At 50.0% G+C, this 1,069-nt stretch overlaps 1 protein-coding gene across 1 annotated transcript; it reads right to left on the bottom strand.

Annotated features, from left to right (window-relative positions):
- Window positions 1-210: 210 nt before the first annotated feature.
- On the bottom strand, window positions 211-789 carry LOC108865223 (uncharacterized; the record flags this gene model as incomplete). Its single annotated transcript, XM_018642033.1, has 3 exons — window positions 686-789; window positions 461-603; window positions 211-328 (listed from the first exon to the last, which is right to left on the bottom strand). Coding segments are annotated over exons 1-3 (353 nt in total), but the record flags the coding sequence as incomplete, so codon positions are not given.
- Between the last annotated feature and the right edge of the window lie 280 nt (window positions 790-1,069).

The following is a 1,069-nucleotide window of genomic DNA, read 5'->3' as shown; positions in this document are numbered from 1 at the left end:
AAAAGTTGCACTTCCGTCGGAAAGTGCCTCGACTCGAATCGTATGCGATATTTTGCTACCGTGGGTTGGAATGCGTGCCTGAGCCTAACGTTCGTTATTTTTATACAAGTATCTCCTCTTATCTGGATGGGTGCTCGAATCTTATCGGAGCGCATCACACGCTCGAAGTCAGCGCCCGACAAAGCACTTCCGATTAATTACTGCGCTCACCAGCATATGTTATCGTTGTTCGCCGCCGTGTTGCTCACTTCGTCAACCATATCGTTATAGTGGCTTCCGCAGTTGTCGACAGAAACCTTCCGGAAACATGAGGCACTCTGGAGGTATTCTGAAAGGTCGGAACGATTCGCTTACAATTGACGTGCGGGCTCGAGACTTCGTGTCTGACCGTTACAGATTTCCCCTACTGAGGGGTTCCGACGGAGCTGATCGGGGGAGTCCCATATAGATACATCCTCACCTTTTTGGTACTTCTCTGACGAACAAATCGCATGAACGGTATCGATTGAATCGCCGACGGCATCATTGAACCTGGCGCGCTGATCCCCAGTCGCGCAGACTTCTACATAGCGCCTGACACAGTCCACGAAGCGGCTCCACATTCTGAAAAATCCAGAGTTCTTCAGTCATAGAAGAGAATGGATCAGGAGTCCCGCCCCTCTTCGTCCACTCGATCAGTACTCACTTGCACATGTTGTCAACGTGCTGGATATTCGTCGGGAACATATATTCGAGATCGTGTAGGAAGGGTCGAACCATCTCGGTGCAGTTCTGCATTTTGCGATCACACTCATCTCTGTTCGACGCCGAATTCACTCCCAGGGGCAGAAGGGCTGAAGAATACACTTTCTTTATCATTCTCTCGCGGTCGTCCCCAAGGAGAGCGCTGATGTCGCGTTCTCGAATAGGGCTCTTCATATTCCGGCATATCTCAATCTCGACAGATATATCCGTAGCACTAGCGAATTGGTCACCGACTGCGTCGAGACAAATGAGTCACACATATTTTCCTCCGAGACGGATCACAAACGCTGCGACATGAAAAGTGTCTCTCTTTCAATCACGGCAT

The sequence above is a fragment of the Galendromus occidentalis genome, unplaced genomic scaffold (genome assembly GCF_000255335.2).
Source record: "Galendromus occidentalis unplaced genomic scaffold, Mocc_1.1 scf7180000076488, whole genome shotgun sequence".
NCBI lineage: Eukaryota > Metazoa > Arthropoda > Arachnida > Mesostigmata > Phytoseiidae > Galendromus > Galendromus occidentalis.
The sequence above is the reverse complement of the archived record's forward strand: the minus strand, read 5'-3'. Positions and strand labels throughout refer to the sequence as shown.